This window comes from Neovison vison, chromosome 13 (assembly GCF_020171115.1).
Source record: "Neovison vison isolate M4711 chromosome 13, ASM_NN_V1, whole genome shotgun sequence".
NCBI lineage: Eukaryota > Metazoa > Chordata > Mammalia > Carnivora > Mustelidae > Neogale > Neogale vison.
In genome coordinates, this window is record NC_058103.1 from 37147235 (window position 1) to 37169385 (window position 22151).

At 40.0% G+C, this 22151-nt stretch overlaps 1 protein-coding gene and 1 pseudogene across 4 annotated transcripts in view; both read left to right on the top strand.

Annotated features, from left to right (window-relative positions):
* The first annotated feature begins 3240 nt into the window (after positions 1–3240).
* LOC122893616 lies at positions 3241–3722 on the top strand (annotated as a pseudogene).
* An 8759-nt stretch (positions 3723–12481) lies between these two features.
* The window catches only part of PPP2R5E (protein phosphatase 2 regulatory subunit B'epsilon), a 146356-nt gene continuing 136686 nt past the window's right edge, over positions 12482–22151 (top strand). For 2 of the 4 annotated variants that reach the window (XM_044231274.1, XM_044231277.1), the window contains exons 1-2: positions 12482–12604; positions 14792–14955. In XM_044231274.1, the coding sequence (XP_044087209.1) occupies positions 14799–14955 (157 nt within the window). In that variant the 5' untranslated portion in view covers positions 12482–12604; positions 14792–14798. Of the gene's footprint in view, positions 12605–13248; positions 13306–14791; positions 14956–22151 lie in introns of those variants that run through there. The other 2 variants (XM_044231275.1, XM_044231276.1) reach the window with 2 other exon arrangements.

Below are 22151 nucleotides of genomic sequence, written 5' to 3' on the forward strand. Positions count from 1 at the left end.
TGTGAGGGTGAAGCACATACCCTATGACCTGATTCTACTGCTAGACACACACACACACACACACACACACACGAACTTGAGAACCATACACATGGATATGGGCCTAGAAATGCTCACAGCACCACTGTTCAAAATAGCTGGAAACCTACCATTATAAAACCATATGAACAAACTGCAGAACATTTGTAAATGGAATACTCTGTAACAGGGAAAGGGAATTATCTGAAGTATCTATATTAACATGGTTAAATTTAAAGCACACCATGGGGTGCCTGGCGGGCTCAGTCAGTTAAATGTCTGCCTTTGGCTCAGGTCATGATCCTGGGGTCCTGGGATCGAGCCCCACATTGGGGGTCCCTACTCAGTGGGGAGTCTGCTTCTCCCTCACCCTCTCCCGAACTCGTGGTGGCTCTCTCTCTCAAATAAATAAAGAAAATTAAAAAAAAAAAAGTATATCATGTTAAGTGAAAAAATAAGCTACAAAATATAACATACCAATTATACACATAATACCAATTGTATACATAATACCAATTATTTACAATCCTAAAATATGCAAAAATATTACATGCTGTTTAAGAATATGTACATATTTAGTAAAGGTATGACATCATAGGACTAAAAAGCACCCAATTTAGGGGCATGTGACAGAAGGAATGTGATGGAAAAGGTTACACAAGAGGCTTCCATTGTGCTGGTATTTATTTCTAGAGCTGTGTGGTAGGTATATGGCTATACGTTATATTATTCACTCAATGATGTTTATGTCTAAAATGTTTTGTGAAATAAAGTTAAAAAAAAAGATTTAATTAATTAATTAATTAATTTGAGGAGGTGGGGAAGGGGCAGAGGGAGAGGCAGGCAGACTCCCTGCTGAGCAGAGACATTGACACAGGGGCTCACTCTCCAGATGTGAGATCATGACCTAGGCCAAAGTCAGACCCTTAATGGACTGAGTGACCTGGACACAGCATGAAATAAAGTTTAAAGGTAATATGTATTCCCTATGAAAAATTAAAACAAAGGGCATCTGAGTGGTATATGGCATTAAGCATCTGACTCTTGGTTTCAGCTCAGGTCATGATCTCAGGGTCGTGAGACTGAGCCTGCCATTGGGCTCGCACTGAGTATGGTGCCTGCTTGGGGTTCTCTCTCCTTCTCCCTCTGCCTCTCCACTTGTGCTCTCTATCTCTAAAAATAAATAAGTAAATCTTTTTAAAAAATTAAAACAATATCTAAATACATAATTTAATCATTAACTCCAAACCATGATGAAAGGAATTCACCAGTCACAATTCCAAGTATATCTTTCCAGACTTATTATTTACCTTGTCTAGGTAACTATATATTTCATATATTATGTTTTTCCTAATATAAATAGGGTACTGTTTTACGTATAATTCTGTAATTCTTGCTTTTTTTCACTTAATATCATTGACACCTCTCCATACAAATATATATATATATATATATATATATATATACATCTCCCTCATATTTAATGGCTATATAATATTCCATGACATGAATATGCTATAATTTTACTATCCCTCAACTGATACATACTTAGGTTGTTTCTATTTTTTGTTATTAAAATTCTTCAATAAATATCCTTGATGAACCTTAGGAGTATCTTTGTTTGAAAGATTTTCAGGAGGAGGAATTTTTAAGGGAAAGACTTTTTAAGAACTTTGCTTAGCAATGAAAGAAACCTCCAAGGAATTATGGTATGTTTCTCTATGTAAAATTCAACATATAAAAAATGGATTTAAGTAAATCACTAAAACAATAAAACTATAATAGAACCAAAGAACACCACTAGATAATTTGCAGAAAAATAAATATAAATGACTATCAAATGTGTGGAAAATATTTTAACTATTCTACCTCTGTGGTTGGAAAGATGAAAGTGATAATCGGTTTCAAATTTTAGGCCTATAAATTTAGACAGGATGAGAAAGAATAATCATGTTGACAAAGTGGCAGAATGCAATCAAGAACTTAAAAATATTTGGGACGCCTGGGTGGCTCAGTTGGCTAAGCGTCCCACTCTTGGTTTTGACCCAGGTCATGATCTCAGGGTTGTGGGATTGAGCTCTGTGTGGGGCTTTGCACTCAGCTCAAAGTCTGCTTGAGGTTTTCTCCCTCTGTTCCTCCTTCACTCTGGCATGCACGCACTTTCTGTCCCTCTTTCAAATAAGTAAAATCTTTTAAAAAAGAAACTTAAAATTATTCATATTCTCAGTTCATTAATTCTACTATTAACAATTTAATTTGAAAAATTAAGGTGTTATAAATAGACAATCACTGTGTGTTATTTTTGGGCAATAGGTCATTCTCTACTTTTTCTTCCCCAGCACACCTGGAAATAAAAAAGAGCCCCCAACATTCATTTTGTGCAACATGACTGATCTCCTGACCACAGCTGACTGAACTACCGCAGGTACCTGACCCGAGCTGGGCCACGACCTCCTTCCAGGGATCCTAACTGAACTCCTGGCTGCTCTCTGGAATCAAGACAATGCAAACATGAGGGCTTGATCTGCCATTTTGTACCACATGGCCTGGCCCTCAAAGAAAGCCCCTCTTTAGTGTGACAAAAAAATTGGAGCACAATTACAGCAAGAGACAGAAACGAAAAAGAGCCCAGAGTCTTGCTGGTCTGCTGCGAGTCCCTGCTTACCGAGGTGAAGCACAGCCCTGTCCAACATTCTAACAATTCCCCCTACTTCGCTTACACCAGGTCCCATAAGTGCCTGGTAAGTCTCCTGGGCTCTGACTCTAAACAGAGAACCATGGGGCGCCCGGGTGGCTCAGTTGTTTAAGGGACTGCCTTTGGTTCAGGTCATGATCCGGAAGTCCTAGGATCGAATCCCGCATCAGGCTCCTTACTGCTTCTTCCTTTGACCCTCCCTGCTCTCACACTCTCTGTCTAATAAATAAATAAATAAATAAATAAATAAACAAAATCTAAAAAAATAGAGAGAGAGAGAGAACCATGCTTGTTCCCAAATATCCCAGCACTTAGAGAAGGAAGAGGGATATCCTACTTTCTGACTCTGACCTGGAGGTGTACGGGGAAGGTGAGAAGGGATGGAAGGAGGAATCTAAATCGGTTGAACACTTATGAATTAAATAAAAATAATCTATGTGACTCACTTTGGATAATTCCTGGCCCATAATAAAGAATACCCTGGCTTCCTTTCGGCCGGAACCGCCATCTTCCAGTAACTGTCCAAAATGACCAACACAAAGGGAAAGAGGGGAGATACCCATTATATGTTCTCCAGGCCTTTTAGAAAACATGGACTTGTTCCTTTGTCCACATACATGTGAATCTACAAGAAAGGTGAGATTGTGGACATCAAGGGAACGGGCACTGTTCAAAAGGAATGCTCCACAAATGTTACCATGGCAAAACGGGAAGAGTCTACAATGTTACTTAGCATGCTGCTAGCATTGTTGTAAACAAGTTAAGGGCAAGGTTCTTGCCAAGAGAATTAATGTACGCGTTGAGCATATTAAACATTCAAAGAGCCGAGATAGCTTCCTGAAGCGTCTGAAGGAAAATGACCAGAAAAAGAAGGACGCCAAAGAGAAAGGTACTTGGGTACAACTGAAGCGCTGGCCTGCTCCGCCGGGAGAAACACGGTTCGTGAGAACCAATGGAAACGAGCCCGAACTGCTGGAACCCACTCCCTATGAATTCATGGCATGATAAATGTAAAGAAAATAAAAGACCTCAAGACTCTTCAAAAAAAAAAGAATACCCTGAAGAGACAAACACACACAAACCAGGTACCAAGCCAGGAGTGAATGGGAGTTCTGAGTGTCACAAAGTTCAGCTTACATATCATCTCCTCTTTTTCCCGAATTTTTTTTTCATTTTCCTTTCCTGGTCATAGGATTTTACCCTGGGCTCTGGGTTTTCATAACAAGTAGCCCTTGATCATAACATCTCATAAATACAGCAGAGAGATAGTACTTCTGTCTTACTCGGATTTGAACTTCCCCAGGGCCCAGGGTGGGTAGGGACTTAAATGTTTGGAATGAATGCATGAGGGAATGATTAAATAAAATAATGAAAGTTTTGGTTACGAAAGTTCTCCTATATTAAGTGTTTGAAAGGCTTATTGAAATGTCTGACCATCGTGATGAGAATTTCTTTTGACGTGGAGCATTTGCCACAGTCAGCCTGTGGGACCCATGAGTTCTAGTTAATTATAACTTTTTTTTCCTCAGAAGGTCAAGACAGCTAGAATTTTGTACTTTGACTGAATCTCTCCCAATGCTTTTTTTCAAAAATACTTTTTCATAAGTACTTTGTTCTAGTTGCCAACTGGTATGTTAACTGGGTCACTAACCTTCCAAATCTGAGACTATAAGCTTTCTTGACTTAGAAGAACCATCAAACAAAACAGTTTCAAATACTTGAGGTGGCTATGGCCATCATCCTTGTTTTCAAAGCTCTTTAAATCTAAATTCTAAAAAAAAAAAAAAAAAAAAAAAAAAAGCTCTTTTGAAAAAGAAGGTTGACTTGAATCCATACAGTAACCTCACTCTACCAAAAAAGTGTGCTTCTCACAAAGACAGATGGGCGTTCTTTGTTATTTTGCAGAGAGAAAAATACCAAGGGAAATGAGTAGAAAGCCTTCACGTTTTATATATATGCTAACACAGCACTATATACAAACCTGATTGTGTAGAAGATTTCCAGTGGGACAGGCAGTAAGATAGTTTAGAATTTCAGTGCCTTCTAGTCTTACCTCCTACCCAGGTTCTGCCCCTTACTAGGTGTATAACGTAGGAAAAAAACTAAACTTTCTGTGTCTTACTTTTTGCATCTGTAAAATGGGACCAAAGTTCCTACAGCAATGGGTTATTGCGAGAAGAATACATACAAAATGTCTGCCATAGTTTCTGGCTCATAGTGTTCAATGAATGGGAGACTGTGTTGATGAGGATGGAAGACTTGGCCCATTATTTCTACTTTCTTTTCTTTATGATCTGCTATTAGACACTTAACTTCTGTATCTTATTAGTCTCTTCTATGTGATGGGGAAAAGAGTAGCTTTATATTCAATCAATTGGACATATTGTTAGCAAGCAAAGATTTAAAGACAGAGGCAACTTGATACAGCATAAGGAGGTCTGGTCCACGGGACGTCTGGGTGACTCAGTCATTTAAGCATTTGCCTTTGGCTCAGGTCATGATCTCAGGGTCCTGGGATCAAGCCCCCTGTTAGGCTCCTTGCTCAGCAGGGAGTCTGCTTTTTCCTCTCCCTTGCCCCTCCCCCCTGCCCTGCTTGTGCTTTCTCTCTCTCTCTCTCTCTCCCCCTCTCTTTTCCTCAAATAAATAGATAAAATCTTAAAAAAACAAACAAACAAAAGACAACCACCTGGCCCTTGGATCTGGGTTCAAATTGTAGTTTTACTAGTTACTAGTTGTATGACACTGGATAACTTCTCTGATCCTCATGTTTTTTATTTATAAATTAGAAATACTATGTATCTACAGGGGCACCTGTGTGGCTCCGTTGGTTAAGCATCTGACTCTTAATTTCAGCTCAGGTCATGATCTAGGGGTCATGAGATTGAACTCTGCATTGGGCTTGAGGCTCAGTGGGGAGTCAGCTGGAGATTCTCTCTCTTCCCCTCTGCCCCTTCCCCGGATTCACTCTCACCTGCAGGCTTTCTCTCTCTCTCTCTCAAATAAATAAATAAATCTTAAAAAAGAAATACTATGTATCTACAGCATTAAGGTTCCAATTAAATAGTGCATATGAAAGTGAACTGAAATTGCTATACATGTTTCTAGTTATTATGGTCAGTACCATAGAAGATTGTATATGTTGTCCTTATTGGTTTATTTTGTTTTAATAACAGTGTGCTCAGATTTAAGTTTTTACCTTCTTTGGTTGTCTTGCCCTTTTAGAACATTTTAGCAGAAATTTACCCTATGTTCATAGGCTTTACTCTATTGATACCTTTAAAATAATGTTTTCTCTCTTCAATAGAGCAGTGGAACCCTAGAAGCAACATTCAACCATAGGCTGCATTTCCTGAAATCTGGCCTTGGTGTTTGTCTTTTTTTTTTTTTTTAAGATTTTATTTATTTATTTGACAGAGAGAGACACAGTGAGAGAGGGAACACAAACAGGGGGAGTGGGAGGAGAAGCAGGGTTCCTGTAGAGCAGGGAGCCTGTTGTGGGACTCTATCCCAAGACCCTGGGATCATGACCTGAGCCGAAGGCAGACTCTTAATGACTGAGCCACCCAGGCGCCCCTGGCCTTGGTGTTTTAAGGGATGCAGTAAAACAAACTATTGAAAAGCAGTAGTTTGCTAAGAAGAAAGCTCATTTTCATATTTGGTAGATCACTGTACTCTTTCTTCTCATGCAGGTGTATATTAGGGGCACTTAATTCTAAAAGTATAATTCTTTTTTTTTTTTTTTTAAGATTTTATTTATTTGTCAGAGAGAGAGCACAAGCAGGAAGAGCAGCAGGCAGGGGGAGAAACAGGCTCCCTGCTGAGCAAGGAGCCTGATGCGGGGCTCAATCCCAGGACTTTGGGATCATGACCTGGGTCTAAAGCAGACGCTTAACCAACTAAGTCACCCAGGCATCCCTAAAAGTATAATTCTTAAGAATATCTGCTTCGAGTCTTAAAAATAAAAGCCAACAAACAAATTAGACTTGAGGAATTACATTAAGAAAGAATTCTTGGCAGGGTCCCTTTAAATGGTTGCCTTTCGTGCTTAAGATCAGATTTTGTCTAAATATTTCATTTAGTGCAACTCCTAGAAAACCCCAGATCCAGGGTCTAAGGTGAGGCTTGGTGAGGTTAAGTGACTTGCCTGTGTCTTATAAGACAGGATTCTTTTGGGCATATGTTATAGAACCTCAACTCCAAAGTAGCTTAAAAAAGGGAATTTACGGGCTCATATAATTGAAACTACCTTCAAACAGAACTGGATCCAGCAGTTCCAATTGTGTTGTTAAAACCTGGCATTTTCCAAAGTTACCTCTACTGTATTGGATTCCTCCAAGATGGAGGAAGAAGAGGATAATGATGACATGTAGCCCTAATTTACATCCTTTCTACGGTTGTTTGTTCCAAGAGGAAGAAAGGTATCCCTCTCCCAACATTCAGAGAGGAAATCTTGGATTTGATCTCCTTGGGTCTTGTACTTTCCTCTCTGCAGGGAGGAAAGACATTAGCAGCGTGGTTATTACCTGTCCACCAGGATCACATAAGGGAAGTGGTGTGATCCTCCAAGGAAAGGCAGCGGTGGACGGAAGCAGATATCTACCACATCAAGTCTAGGCTATTACTAAGGGCAGGGCTAGGACAGAAATCAGGACCTTGCTCCTAGTGCCATTCTCCAGGTTACAGAGAGGAAGAGAAATAGCTAAGTTTAGAGCAAAAATAGTTTGGGCCTCTTTTAAAGGAATGTCAATTAGAAAAGAAGATAAAGCTCTGAAAGGATGTTAAGTCAAATGACCATTTTTTCACTTTTAGAAGTATATGTATATTGTAAGATGCAAATTCTTGTTATTGCTAATGAATGCTTTCACACACCGTCTATAATTTAGCATGGAAGTGGATTGAAAGGCATGCCTCGTTTCCTTGCTTCTTGTTTTCTTCCTGTCACAATGGGACACGCCAGAATAAAATTTCGAGGGGAAAAAAAACTTTCTAGAAGTTTCTAGGTGGATAGCAACTATTAAAATACAAACAAAGTGGATGATTATGGTCATAACTAGTGTTTGTTGAGCAGTGAACACGTGCAGACATGTGTCATATAGTAAATGCATAACCTCATGAAAATCTGATGACTGCCCCAGGAGTTAGGAAATATGAGTCTGTCCATTTACAGGCCAGGAAACCAAGGGTATGACAAGTGAATAATTTGCCCCAGCTCCTGACTGGGTGAGCTGGGATTCCACCTCAGGTAAATCTGATTCTAGAGTCTGTGTAATCAGCATTGTGCTTATAATTAGTTATAGCTTTAGTTCATTTAATTGTGTAATTTAACTGTCTTAAAAGCAAAATTGTTGTGGTATGTTATTTTGTTTTATCCCGTGCAAACCAAAGTGCACTTGAAGCTGACCTTCTCTTTCCCCATCTTTTCTCTTTCCCCATTGTTTTGATCCATCAGTGACCTAGGATCTCTCACTGCTAGGTAGGAAACTGGAGTACCTAAATGTTTTCAATTTCAAGTAATGATTATACACATTAATCACATGGAAAGCCATGAATAACCTATCACCCAGAGGTGCATCTGAAAACGCGACTGTACTATTTACAGTGTGACCTAAGTAGGGTGCCAGGTGGCACAGTTGGTTAAGTGCCGACTGTTGGTTTCAGTTTAGGTCATGATCTTGGGGTTGTGGGATCGAGCCCCATATCCGTGGAGTCTGCTTGAAATTTTCTCTCCTTCTCCCTCTGCCGCTCCTGCTTATGCCCTCTCTCCCTCTCTAAAAAAAAATAAAACAAAACGGGGGCGCCTGGGTGGCTCAGTGGGTTAAAGCCTCTGCCTTCAGCTCAGGTCATGATTCCAGGGCAGGGTCCTGGGATCGAGCCCCGCATCGGGCTCTCTGCTCAGCAGGGAGCCTGCTTCCTCCTCTCTCTCTCTGCCTGCCTCTCTGCCTACTTGTAACCTCTGTCAAATCAATCAATCAATCAATCAATCTTAAAAACAACAACAACAACAACAACAACAAAAACAAAACAAAACTTAAATTGTGACCCAGGAAAATGTCACTGCTCAGGGTGTTGCCAGTGTAGATAAATGTGGCTCAGAGAAATATTACAGCACAGTCCTGTGTCTACACTAGCTGTGTAATTTTCTTGTTTTTCCAGAGAGCAGCTCTTGCCTCAGGCTTTTTCATCTTTCTTCCCTCTCAACCCAAACCCCACTTCCCCAGCACAAACACTGGGCTTGTCCACCTCTGTGATGTCTTGTCAGTGCAGATCTTTTCCTCCTCTAGTGGCTGAGAATTGGTTTGATGATGTTTCTGCTTATTATCTGACCCTTCTTTAGTTCACCAGTCTGCCACCATTTGATAGTCTCAGTAGATCAACGATAAGCTCAGCCTTGGTATCTGGGAAGTGAGTGCTTTCATCTGATAGTAATGAACAGTGTTTTGTCACTCGATAATGGCTTCCCAGATGACTGTAAGGTATTTTTTTGTTTGTTTGGGGTTTTTTTTGAGTAACAAGTCTCTAAACTTTTTTTGATCATTTATTCCCATCAGTATATTTTTTGGAAGCAATTTCTAACCAAAGATATGTATATTTGCTTATAAAGTACAAGCTTTCATTTATGATTCAGTCAAAATATATGCTTATGGTAAAAGGCATTGTCAATGACAGTGGATATAAATCCTCATTCAAATAATCTCATTGATGAATTAGATATATATTTTTTTAGAAACTTGGTTAGATTTATTAGATTGTTATTTTAACTTTGAAATGTGGCTGTCAAAGATCTAGTATTAGAAGTGTTCTGCAGTGTTTGTTTTTCTGTGGTTTATTTGCAAAGGACCCTGGGTCCTGGTAAAGGTGTTTGTCTGTTCTCTACAGGTTAAATCAAGCCTGGGTAAAACCATCAGTAAATCCACTAAGTTGAACCTAGCAAGTTGCAATTAGTCACTACCTGTTGACCGGGACTGACTGGGTGGGATTTCCACTGCCCACCCCTGGAAATGGGTAACTTCCAGTTTTCCTTGAGGACATCTCCTATGCTGTTCTAGGTCAAGAGATGATTCCATGGACTGAGTGCAGGGTCACTTATTCTGTATATAAAATATTAATTGATCTAAAGGACTACTTCTCAATTAGAATTAAGCATAAGCAGATGTCTCCATATTTTCTTCTTCTGCTTTCCAAATGGATTGCCTTGTACTATTCCTGGAACATAGAAAACCCTGGCTTGCATGGACCTCCTTTAGAAAATATTGTCCAAGGAACAATTTCTCACATAGGCAAGGATGTTCCCATTTTAAAAGACCTGCTCATTTCAGTTACTCAGCCATTTTATAGAAAATGAAAGACTTTCGAAATGAATTCTTTATAGAGATCCTAATTTTCAAGCAAAATCCCCACTCTGCAAAATGTGAAATGTTCTAAGCAACAGCTGTGAGCATTTCAAACGTGCACTACTCTTTGACGGTCCAACTGTTGCCAAGGGAAATGGAGTTGGCTTTGAAATCTTCCTTGGTTTTAATTCTGCATTTCCCTCAGTCAGAGACTTGAGCATAAAAGTTCTGCATGGCTGGGACCCTGAACTTTTCATGGAGACTGGTATATGGTACCGAAATGCAAGGAAGGAGAATGGTGTAAAGTGCAAGGAAGGCCACTTTTATAAGGCCTAGTGATGAACTTTGCAGGGCAAAAATGGGTACTATTTATACAGTGGCCAATCATCTGGATTCAGTAGGAGGAAACCACTTCTACCTAAGAAAGCGATCTTTTCCTGTTTCCCGTTTGTTCAAGACGGATTTTTTAAAAAAATCTTTCATGGCACACAATTTTATTTTTCACTCAAGATCCATTTACGGGAGTGTGAATAAAAATTTGCAACACCTCACTGTTAAAACAAACAAGAAATGCATTTTGTTGCTGTTGTTGTTACTTGTACATATGGTACATAGTCTTATTTCTTAACTGTATAGAAAACACGATAAAACGCTGAGGGGGAAAAACTAGGCTACAGAACAAAACATACAAAATTAAAGGGAAAAAAAAACACTGGAGGGAAGTACATCAAAATGTTAACAGGGTTTATAAATGTTAGAAAATATTTTTCGTCTTCCAAGTTTTCAGCAATTGGTGATCTGTCATTTGTAGTTACCATTAAGAATTTGTTTCTTCCTGCCTCAAGCCCACCCCTCCCAACCCCCCAAAAAGATGTGCCCCGCGTGCATTCAAATGGAACGAAGAGCCCCAATAACACGATCTGGAATTGCACCATTTCGGTTTGGGCTCAGCAAGCACGTAAACACATCCCTAAGTATTTTATTACTTGTCTAGCTGGAGTTGAGAGAAGTTTTCTCCATAAACTCTTTCGGATCCAGTTTGCCAATTAAAATCTCACAAGCTCGTGCAGTCTGGAGCTGGGTTTCCTTGAGCTCCGTGCAGCAGGAGGCCCCACGTAGCTGATCCGGATAAATGATTGCAGAGCACAGGGACAGCGATCCCTCCTGCAAGAGCTACACTGGGCTAGCCGCTATCGAGGCTTGCAGGAGCTTCAGGGAGTTGATACTCAGAGAGGTTTAGGGAAACGGAGACGAGGTGAGTCAGAATTCGAAGCGATACCCAACCCTTGGCCCAGGCCCAGAGGTTCAGATTTCGGTGCCAGGACTCCCACAAGGTTCAGGGGAGAGCGACTGCTGGGGGTTTCAGGGTGTGCTGCAAGGGGCCCATTGACACAGTGGTGCACAGGCGCGGGCGGGACACCTTCCTTCTTTCTGCGCTTATTTCAGCGCTGGTACCCGTCCCAAGTTGGGGCTCCTCAAGCCCAGACCCGCCAGCCTAGCTGCTGAAGGGGGCGGATCCAAGGCCCAGGGGCCTCCCCCACCCTCAGCCGACCCTTGCCCTTGGAATCCTCTCGCTGAAGACAACCGCCGCCCAGAGAAGCCGCATTGCGTGGAAACCCAGCCATCCCATTGATCTATGAGTCGCACACCTCCCGGGTTTCAGGAGCTCCTCAAAGGCCTACGGGCTGCAGTGCTCCCGTACTACAGTCTACCCACCCGCCTGGCGGAAGCTGCAGCAGCGCGGCCGGAGATCGCGGCTGCATCCGGGTCCTTCTCGACTCAGCCCAATCCTCGGCCTTTTCTCTTCCCACCCTCCTGTTTCTCCGCCCCCCCGCCGCCAATCCCTGATCGGCTCTCAGACGAACCTGCTGGCATGGGAGTGAAGGCGGACGCGGGCCAATGAGGCCTCGCTTCCCGTTTGAAGCCTCCAGTGAGTGGGCGCCGGAGGCGGGCGCTGCTGGCCAGAAGGTTCGGTTGCGCGTGTGCCATGGACTCAGCCGCCCGGTGATATTGACAATAGGAGAGAGAAAGGGGCATTGACGGGGACCCACCGCGGGTACCAAAGGGCGGCTCTGGCAGCGGCGGCTAAAGCTCCAGCGGCTCCTCCTCCTTCTCCTTCCTTCTCCTGCTGCCGCTGCGGATCCACTCTTCCTCCCTCCCTTCCCCCCCTCCCCACGTCGTAGCCGCCGCCGCCGCCGGGTCCGGGGCAACGAGCAGAGGCGCCGCCCGCCGGGAATGTGAGCGAGGAGCCACCGGCGGAGCCGCAACGGGGTCGGTGCCGATTTGATGGGACGGGCCCGCGGGGGAGGATCGTGAGGCTGCCGCCGCCGTCGCCACCGCCGGAGCGCTGAGATTCAGGTCCGGCCGTGAGGCCTAGAGGCGCCGCCGCCGCGGAACCGGAGGGACGCCGCGCCGGACAGCCGTCGCCCCGGGCTCCCTGCCGCTGTCCGGACCTCCCCCCGCACGTCCCGGTCCCGCCACCCGCCCCCGCTGCGGCCCTCACACCGGTCTCCCCTCGAAACCACAGATCATCTTCGGATTCTTCCCCAGAAGCTTCAAGGTAACTTTGTCTCTCCAGCACCTCGGCTCGCCCGCTTCCTTTCCTCTTCCAGGTCTTCCTCAGGAACCTGCAGAACACCGGCTTCGGGAAGGCCGGGCCGGCGCAGGCGAGGGGTGCGGTGGGGTGGGGTGGGGTGTGGGAGAGGGAGCGCCCGTCCCACTTGTCTGATTTACCTGCAAAGGCTTCTGACGATGCCGCCCATTTACTCTGCCTCTCCTCCCCCCGCGCCCCCCCCCACCTTCCGGCATTGGAGGCATATTCTTGTCCCCCTTTATCCACTGACGGGGGGCGGGGGGAAGCCGGCGGGGGGGGGCGATTGATGTAGTGAGGAGGATTCTGTAACAGCTTATCTTCTCCAGGGCTTGGGGCGGGGTGGGGGGGGGTAGCAAAGGGAGTATGTCAGCATCCCTACAGACCAACCCCTTCCCTGTCTTTCTCCTCCACCCCAGCACCCCCCTTGGATTATCCTGAACCTTGGAAATGCCCCGTGCCCGCTGCTTAGACGATGATAAAGCTTCTGGCGTCCTGGTCCAGGGCGAAACCTGTTTCTCCGGGCTTTGCACGGACCCACTGCTACTGCAAGTTCAGTTCTGCAGCGCTTTAGGGTTGAGATCCTTGACGTTTATTCTGGGCCGCGGGCAGAAGGGGCAAATGCGTTTAAAAAAAAAATGCCAGCAATAAATCATCTTTAGAGATGGGAGGTGAGGAATGAAGAAAAGACAAAAAGAGTGATGGAGGAACAGGGTTTACCGAAATCTTGCGTTGTTTGGGTTAAATGAAATCTAAATAATTCACATACCACATTGGAAAAGCTGCCCCTAAATTTACAACATACAGATGAGATGTGGAACTTGCTGATGCAGTCATTGTGAAAAATTTTAACTGATCTTACTTCTATCATAGTCATTCATAGTTTGCAATTCCATTTTGAATCTGTCCCATTTTATTTAAGGCTAAAGTAGGTAGCTTTCTAAAAACTTTTTTTTTTTTTTAAAGAGAATCAAACAAGACTTCAAAATTCCAAACCTCAAGATCCTGGGTTTTGTTTAACAAATTTTTGTTATTTTTTTACTTTGTCGGAATCCGGATAATCCAGATAACTTTTTATTCATGCATGTTCAGGAAGAAACTCCCTTACCTTTTAATTTAGAGGTTAGAAAACACTTATCTTATGTATTGGAATGACAGGTGAGTAATTGCATTTTGGTATTTCCCCCATATGCATTATTTTTATTCAAGTCTGCCATTAATCTTGCATGGAGCCTCAGTGCCATGGAAATGATGGCATATGTTTAATTGGAGAATGAAATTGAGCTTAAGTCTTGTTACTTTTAGGAACTAGCCTTCATTTTAATAATTTGAGAATGTTAAAAAAATCTAAAAGAACTGTTCCATCAGCTTGATGGAATGAAAATTAATATCTGATGATGAACTTAAAGGGAATTCAACTTGGTTGTCAAAGTAGGGTGTGAATTTATGTTTTCAACTTTGGTGCACAATTTCATCAGAATTCTGTTTATTAAGCTTTAATAACTTAAGATGGCTTCATTCAAAAAGAAGACTTCTTTGAAATGCTTCTAATTATGCTTTTTATGTGTTCTGTTTAATCTAACCTGTCCTCATTTCTGGTGCGGTATAGTTTATCATAGCTAACACAGCACATTGCATTAAAAGTCATACCTACATAGTTTCAGTACTTGTAAATTTCCCCTTGCTGTGATACATGGTGTAGATTCTTGAAGTACAATAAGGGTTTTAACTCCAGAGCCCATTTATAATATTAAATATCTTGGGAAAATGTATCGATGGAAGTTTTCCAGTGGCAGAATAGCTCCAGAATTACTTCAGGAATCTCAAGATGAGAAGAACTGTGCAGTTAGAAAATGAGTAGATGACTTAGAAGACTTCCTCAAGTGTCAGTGAACATCTTTAATGCTTATCAGAATGGGAGCAGCCCGTGCATTAGAACTACAATGTTGCTTATATGGTACTTAAATTCCTTCTGTTTATCATCAAATTTTCATGTTTCCCCATTGAACATATGACTTTTCTTAATTGATTTTATTTGCTTTCTTCATCACACATTCCAATTTTCATGCATATTGTTTATGGGAATTTTCGAATTTGTGTAATTCATGCGTATGCTTCCACCTTGGGAATATGTTTATGATACCTCTTTCTCTTCAGTAGGGATATGTCCTCAGCACCATCTACTCCTCCATCAGTGGATAAAGTAGACGGATTTTCTCGGAAGTCCGTCAGAAAAGCCAGACAGAAGAGGTCGCAAAGTTCCTCACAGTTTAGGTCTCAAGGCAAGCCTATTGAGTTAACACCTCTGCCGCTGCTAAAAGGTAAGGCTCATGACCAGGTGATGGATTCCTTTCCAGTTGATCTTTATATATCTGTATTTAATCTTCTTTTTGCAGAATTCCATATTTGTTAAAGTTCTGTGTGGCAAATTGAAGGGAGGGGAGATTTCGGACATGTTGAAGTTACTGCTATGTGGGCAGATAGACCCACTTTCCTTTTTAAAGGGCTCAATTTAATATAAATAGCTGTGAACAAATGTAAAGAAACCTGTTATCCCTCTCTCACGCTGATAAAGAGAAAAACTGAATGCCAGAGAAACTTTAAGATACCTGAGTCTGCGGTTTTTCATTTTTTCTTGACATTTAGGTATATACATCATATGTGATAATAGCTACAAATTGTATAGTTTTAGTCACAGGAAGTAGACTTAGGAGAGGAGATGATACCATTAACTTACATACAGAAAGTGGTGTTTGAAAGAATTCATTTTTAAAAATAAAAAATGGTTGTAATTGTGTTTTCAGATAATACATGTAGAAAACATGATCATACTCGTTTAATACTACTTTTGTCTTTACTTTGGAATGAATTAAGGACAAGTTTTTAATATGAGATTTGCTTTTTCTAAATTGGGCCTTTCAGCCTTTGGTATGTATATGTGGACACTTCTTGTTCCTTTTAATTTTCATTTGTTTGCTTTATGTTTATGAACAGTCACGGTTGAAATATATCAGAATGTAGTATTTATAGCATGGAAACTGTTGAAATCTGCCTTTGAAAGTAGATTTTTATCTGCTGAACACTTAAGAGTGAGGACAAAGGGAACATGAACAAAGCAGTACACTTTTGTAGCTCAGAGGAAACCAGAAAACCTGATTCGTTAATGAACATTTACTTCTGAAACAGTTTGTGAAATTGGAAGGTATTGTAAGAAGAACTGGAGTTTGACTAGAAAAGATCCTCAAAATTTAGCCTAGGATATTTCAGGCTTCTATTTTTCCCCATGTGAACTTTTTTTTTTTTTTTTGGGAGTTAGAGTCACAAATAAGATTCTGAGGTATATACTTGGAATTGGTGGAAACTAAATGAATTGTGATTACTGTAAAAATGATACATGTACTGGTTTGTAGAGATGAGCTCTTATGAGTTTGTGGGGGAGAAAATTTTAGCTAAAGGTTTTGCTGGTAAAAATGAAAAAGTCTTTGTGAGGCTTCAGAAAATAAAGGAAGGAAAAACTCTAAGGATAAAGCTTGAAATACAAAGTTGTGAGGCGTATGGATTCCTTGGCAACTTTTTTAATCGAACTAGACATATAAGAGCTATTAGCATGTCTTTCTGGCAAAGGACTTTATTTTGAGGAAGACGATTAAACTTTTTTAGGTTTAAAAAGAATTTTAAACTTTATTGTTATATTTATCTTGGGGCTTATGGCAAACATTTACATTCGAACTGAACTGACCACTGATTGGTTTTGTGGGTAGTGAAAAGGCATGGGTGAGAAGAATTTGGCACATTTTAAGATTTTGTTGTTCCATATCTCATTTTTTAAAAAAAATCATGGTAAAATATTCCTAACACAGTTGACCATTTTAACTATTTCATGTATGCATTAAGTGTGACGTTAGGGACGCTGACATTGTTGGGCACCCCCCCCCACCTCCAGAACTTCTTCATCTCCCCCCACTGAAACTCTATCCATTAAACAGTAACTCTCCATTCTCCCCTCCCCTTTGCCCCTCGGTAAGTAACCGCCATTCCACTTTCTGTCTTTATGGATTTGTTCTCTAGGTTTTTTTGTGACTGGATTATTCCCCTTAGCATAATGTCCTCAAGGTTTATCCATGTTGTAGCATGTGTTAGAATTTCCTTCCTTTTAAACCTGAATAATATTCTGCTTTGTGTATATACCATATATTATTTATCCATCTGTCAGTGAACACTTGGGGACCCATTTCCACCTTTTGGTTTTTGTGAACGCTGCTGTGAACATGGGTGTACAAGTGTCTCTTTGAGCCCCTGCTTTCACTTCTTTTGGGTACATGCCCAGAAGTGCAATTGCTAGATCATATATTTCAATTTTTAAGGAATTGCCAGACTGTTTTCCACAGCAGCTGTATCATTTTACATTCTTACCATCAATGCACAAGGGTTCCAATTTCTCTACCTCCTCACCAACACTTGTTTTTTTTTTTTTTTCTTTTCTTTTTTTAATAATAGCCATCATAGTGTGTGTGAAGTGGTATTTCTTTGTGGTTTTGATTTGCATTTCCCTTACGACTAATGAATGATGTTGAACATCTTTTCATGTGTTTACTGGCTGTTTGTATATCCTTTTCCCTTTTTTTAAGTGAAGTCTGATAATACTGAAAAATTTCCAAGAACCCTGCTCTCCAGGAATATCATTTTTGTGAACTTGTGTATTTTGCCAGCATGGGAGAATTGAAGCACAACAGGACCATGTAGTACTAGATAGATCCACAGCTTAATTCCAGACAGACTGAGAGTGATTCTTGTGTAGTAAGTGTGTTATGGGAAAATATTCTGGAAAGCATTCCATAAATTCGATTTCCCTATCTGTAGAGTAACAGAGAAGTAATAGTCAGATGTAGATTTCAGAAATGTTTACTTGCTCTTGATTTTTACAGAGAATTTATTTGTTAAATGACATTTGTTTTTCATACGATGGATTGAATTTTATTTGTGTGCAGTTTTCTCACTTCAGGGAGTAATTTATGGAATATAAAGAAAATACAGGAGGAATTTCTTTATTTTATTTTTTACTATTTCCTTAGGAGAAACCAGAACAAATTATGTGCACATGCCAAAGGTAGTAACTGATGTAATTTTCTGTAGTATTGCTTTGACCAAATAGGAAGGTTTGAATTAATTTTGTTTGGCACTGTAATATAAATGGCAGGTGAATTTTGTGGGTTTCATTAAAGAATAAAGTCAAATTCATGTCCTTAAGATCTTTAATTTTAGGGGACTTTGAAACAGAAATTGTATTATTTTGTAACTCATCTTTTTAATATGTAATTTTTGAAAATTGAAACATTAGGTATTCATTAACGATCACTTGTTTTGTATGTATCCCTTATCAGAATGTTTATTATATGCATCATAATATTTGACTGGTTTATATGTAATAATGGCCATTAGCATTTTATTTATTATTATTATTATTTTTTAAGACTTTATTTATTTATGTGAGAGAGAGACAGAGTACAGGGGGAGAGTGAGAGAGAGAAGCAGACTTCTTGCTGAGCAAGAGAGCCCAACGTGGGTCCTGATCCTGGGAGCTGAAGGCAGACATTCAACTACCTGAGCCACCCAGGCGCCCCAGCGTTTGGCATTTTAAAAGTCTCTTCACTTGCAAAATTTAAGGAAAAGTTTCATCTTTTTTGCTCTTTTCTGATAGGTGGGGTCTTGTAATTTATATCAACCATGTTACTTTCAACAGAAAGCAATGTTAGCATGTTGTTCTGTGAACATAGCTGGTTTTCCTCAGCAATTTATAATGAAATAGAAACATTTGAATTTTCTCTGTCTTTATATACTTTTGAAAATGTTTCCAGAGACTCCTGAAGTTTTTGAACTTGAAGGACTTTTACTCAAGGGGAATTAGTAAAAGTTTGAGTGCTTTATGTAAAGACTTGTATGCTTTCCTTGTGCCTACATGGCATGATACGAAGCAAGCTTTGACAATTACCCATCTCTATAAGGACAGTTAAACCAAACACTTAGGGAGGGGCGCCTGGGTGGCTCAGCGGTTAGGCATCTGCCTTCCGCTGGGGTCATGATCCCAGGGTTCTGGGATGGAGTCCCACATTGGGCTCCTTGCTCAGTGGGGAGCCTGCTTCTCCCTCTGCCTGCCGCTCCCCTTGCTTGTATGTTCTCTCTTTGACAAATAAACAGATAAAATCTTAAAAAAAATAAAAAAAACACTTAGGAAATATATACACACATATTTATCATTATTATCATCATAGTAATACTAAGTAGTAGTAACCTTAGTAGTACTACTAGGTTAGGTGATTAATCCCCCCCACCCCCATCCTCCCTATGACCTGTTTCCTTCTTTCTTTGACCTTAATTAATAGCTTATGCAAGTTTAGATTTGAGTGAAATATTTTTGACAAGAACCACCTCTTTGAAGATGGAATTATAATGAGAGTATGTCATTATTTCTAGCCTCATAATTCTTTATATGTTTTCAAGGCATTTTCCTAATAGTTCAGACATTCAATAATTAAACGTTCCCAAAACTGTGATGACTGGAGGTACTCTTCAGCAGAAACTCTGCCCCTTGGTGTTAAAACTTTTAGATCTGTAACACTGTGTTTCTTTAAATTCCTTCTTCAATGAAAACCTCTTTTTCTTCTCTCTTTTTTTTTTAATCTCTAGGCTTGTGATTCAGCTTACATTTTTATTTTTTAGGGTGACAGTTTGTGAGGTTTTTAAAAATCCCAATTTAAAACTAATGTTGATGCTTTTCTGATCTGTTGAGGGGATCCTTCTTTTTCATCCATTTCTGCTTTGTGTAGTGTGTAAGAAAGGAATATGCAGAAGTAAGTCCCAATTTTTATAATGGGTTAGTGCCTTAAGGTGTATTTATAATGACATTAGTTTCTTAAGGAATAATGTCCTTTATTTTAGTGTTTGCCATTTTCCTTGTACTGTGCAGTGTCACCTGGGGGAAAGCTCATGGGCCTTGTTACTTGGAAGAGTCCTGCCTTACTCACTAGTTATGTTGTATGGGACAAGTATGTTAACTCCTGAGAGCCTTGGTTTTCTTGACTATCAAGTGGGGATGATAGTAGTAGTCAATAGATACGGCAATGCCACATTCAGTAAATACTAGCTAGCATTATTTGACTGGGATTTTAGAAGTTAAAATATGAACAATATGGAATTATTATTTCACTTTTTATATTTTTTCAGCAAAAAGTTGAAATTGGAAATTTCTCAACTATGAAACAAGACCATGTTTTGTAGGGATGAATCTTTTTCAACCAAAAAATTGGGAGAAACAGTTTGCAAATCTATTGAATTTCATAGACAGATTATTTTAAACACTTTTATTTGGAGATCCTCACCAAATACATTGGTATCCTGCTACATTTTTTAGTGTATTGGTTTTTTTAAAATTTATTTTTGAATAGGTAATATAGTTACATGGTTCAGATCTTAAAAAATACAAAAGGATGTATAGTGAAAAATCTTCTTCCTGACTTGGTTCTCCTACTTGCCCTTCCCAGAAGCAATCGGTGATAATAGTCTTCTGTAGAAGATGAAGACATTCTTAAACCTTTCACTGAATTTGAAATGCACTTTGCAGCCTGAAATTAGATGCACATTTTATATGTGTATATCCATTTTTTAAATGGGAGAATTACAGTGTATTTTTCAGATTCTCAAAGGGGTGTTTGAATCAAGAAAGGTTAAGAACCATTGATCTAGGGGCCCCTGGGTGACTCAGTCGGTTAAGCATCTGCCTTTGGCTCAGATCCTGGAGTTCTGGGATTGAGCCCCACAGCAGGCTCCCTGCTTAGCAGGGAGCCTGCTTCTCCCTCTCCCTCTGCCTGCTGCTCCCCTGCTTTGTTCTCTCTTGTGCTGTCAAATAAGTTTTTAAAAATCTTAAAAAAAAAAACAAAACTCATTGATCTAGTTTGTACCTTGGATTAATGATAAATGTTTTTTTGATAGCTAAATTGGCAAGTGAAAGTGTGTGTGTGTGTGTGTGTGTGTGTGTGGTTTTGAGAAATAATCATAAGTTTTCTTCTGAACTAGAAGAATATAAGTTAATAGGTAATAACATTCAGCTTTGTAGCCTTTGTGACAATGTGGCAACATTTTTCTTTTTGGGAAGAAATTAGAAGATTTTGCACAAAACCAAATGTCAGTTGCTGGGTTTTCATGTGTGAAAGATTATACTTAGTTGTAGTGAGGAGGTATTTCATTTACTTTTAGGGGGAAATGTTTTTTCTTTAGATATCCTAATAATTTATAGCATTGAAAAAAGTCCCACATAGAGTTGTATGTGGGCCAAAAGATTTTGAGAGTAAGCATACCTGATTTATAATCATTTAAAAGTAGGATAGCAATTTGTATTCATATACCATTCCATCTGAGTATGATATTTACTGCTTAGTTCGTAACCTTGGGTTCATGGATTTCTGGTTGGGGATAAGGTACGTGCATTGTGGTTGGGCTTTTATGTTCTAAGACCCTCCTAAAATTAATCTGTGAAGTTTCTGTGAGTGGGCTTTTTTTTTGGGAGAGCACAGTTCACTGCTTATCTCAGATTCTAGACGATTTTGCCGAATGATTCTTGCTCTTTCTCCAGTTAAGAACTTTTGGGTTAGACCAAAAGATTGGGAATTGTATTCTTATTTTCTGAGTATTATGTTAGCTGTATATGTACACATATCCATTGGACACTTAACAGTAAACATGGTAAGCTATAAACAGAATTCATCATAATGTGGATCTCTCCAGTATATGACTCAGCCCAGACATAAAATATTTAGGTGCCAAATTAATCTTTTCGTAAGGCGAGGTGACCCTTTCTACCTAGAACTTTCTTTCCCTGACTTAGTGTCATTCTTCAAGTTTCATTGCACCATGGGGCTTTCTTAGGAACTGTCCCTCCTGACTTTTTTTTAAAAAATAGTCTTCTTTGAAGTTCCTATCAGTCTATCATTTTTTTGCATTATATTTATAATCTGAAATTAGTTTCTCTTTGTTAGTTCACTTGTGTGTTATCTCTTTCTCCTGCCCCATTAGAATATAATCTTCAGTGTAGAAATCTTATTTCTGTACCTCTAGGGCTTAGATTAGTGCCTAGTACATAGTTGGCATTCAATAAATATTTGTTGGCCAGTTAACATTGTGGGTTGACATCTAAATTGTTAGTGATAATAGTATAAACATTTCTTTTTTCTTCCTAAGTACTAAATTTTTTTCCCCCAAATCCAGGTCATGCAAGTTTTATTTCAAGTTATAATTTACACAAAGTTACAAACTTGTTTAATGAAGACTTGATATTTTTAAAGGATCAAATTGTTGAGTGTTCACTTAAAATCTTGAGTGAGGACTTATGCTTTGGTAATTCTGAATGTTTCAGGTTAGGAACAGAAATATCTTGTGGGGAGAGCATAGAGGGGGTTTTATGTGTGACATACTAAGAGTGATTCCTTTTACTTAGGGGACTCATCACTTGGCCTTTTGCAGCAGA